The 1010-nt window shown below is 57.4% G+C and overlaps 1 protein-coding gene across 1 annotated transcript in view; it reads left to right on the forward strand.

The window, feature by feature from the left end:
- Positions 1-12: 12 nt before the first annotated feature.
- The window catches only part of PKLR (pyruvate kinase L/R), a 6436-nt gene continuing 5438 nt past the window's right edge, over positions 13-1010 (forward strand). The window contains 4 exon segments of the mRNA XM_072427787.1: positions 13-222; positions 574-665; positions 759-911; positions 913-1007. Coding sequence (XP_072283888.1) covers positions 69-222; positions 574-665; positions 759-911; positions 913-1007 — 494 coding nt within the window. The 5' untranslated portion in view covers positions 13-68.

Here is a 1010-nt window from a genome sequence, read left to right on the forward strand (position 1 = left end):
TGTCTGTCCGGTGTCCCCCCTCTGATGTCTCTGTCCCCCTCAGGAGCCGCAGACGTCCCTCGGAAATCATGGCGCAGCTGACCCAGGACCTTGGGGCGGCGTTCTTCCAGAAGCAGCAGCTGGGAGCCTCCATGGCTGACACCTTCCTGGAACATCTCTGCATGCTGGACATCGACTCCGAGCCGCTGACTGCCCGCAACACCAGCATTGTCTGCACCATCGGTACCACGTCCACCTATATGGGGCCCCCAGGGCCACAGAGCAGGGGGGAAGCCAGAATGGGGAGGGGGATAACCAGGGAAGACCCAGCCACCGGTTTGGGACATCAAGGATAGAAGCGGGAGACTCCTTCATGGGGCAACTGGGACACGGGGGAACCCAGGGGTCAGAGGAGAAAAAAAGGAGTGAACCTCCTAAAGAAGGCAGAAGAGAGGTGAAAGACCCCATCAATGGGGCAAGACTCTTTCCACCCCCTCCTTCTATGGGGCAAAACCCCATCTGCCCCCCCATCTCTGGGGTAATTAATATAGACGGGGTATATTGGGGTCTCACTGTGCTGTCCTCGTGTCCTAGGCCCGGCGTCCCGCTCGGTGGAAATGTTGAAGGAGATGATAAAAGCCGGAATGAATATTGCCCGCTTAAACTTCTCGCATGGTACCCATGAGGTGAGTCAGGAACTCCCCCGACCCCTGCCCCGGACCCCTGCCCCCATTACCCGTCCACCTGGGGGCTCCGCTACTAACAATTCTCTGTTTTAGTATCACGCTGGCTCCATCAAGAACGTCCGAGAGGCCACCGAAAGCTTCGCCTCAAACCCCATGTTCTACAGACCGGTGGCCATCGCTCTGGACACAAAGGGACCCGAAATCCGAACCGGAGTTATCAATGCGGTGAGTGGTGGGGCCACCAGGTGATGCCAGGAGGGGGAGGGGGGACCTTCTCAGGCCTTATGATTGGTTGGAATACAATATGAAGTTACTCCAATTTACCATCCTCCACTCATCTGGGTA

The sequence above is a fragment of the Pyxicephalus adspersus genome, chromosome 12 (assembly GCF_032062135.1).
Source record: "Pyxicephalus adspersus chromosome 12, UCB_Pads_2.0, whole genome shotgun sequence".
Classification (NCBI taxonomy): Eukaryota; Metazoa; Chordata; class Amphibia; order Anura; family Pyxicephalidae; genus Pyxicephalus; species Pyxicephalus adspersus.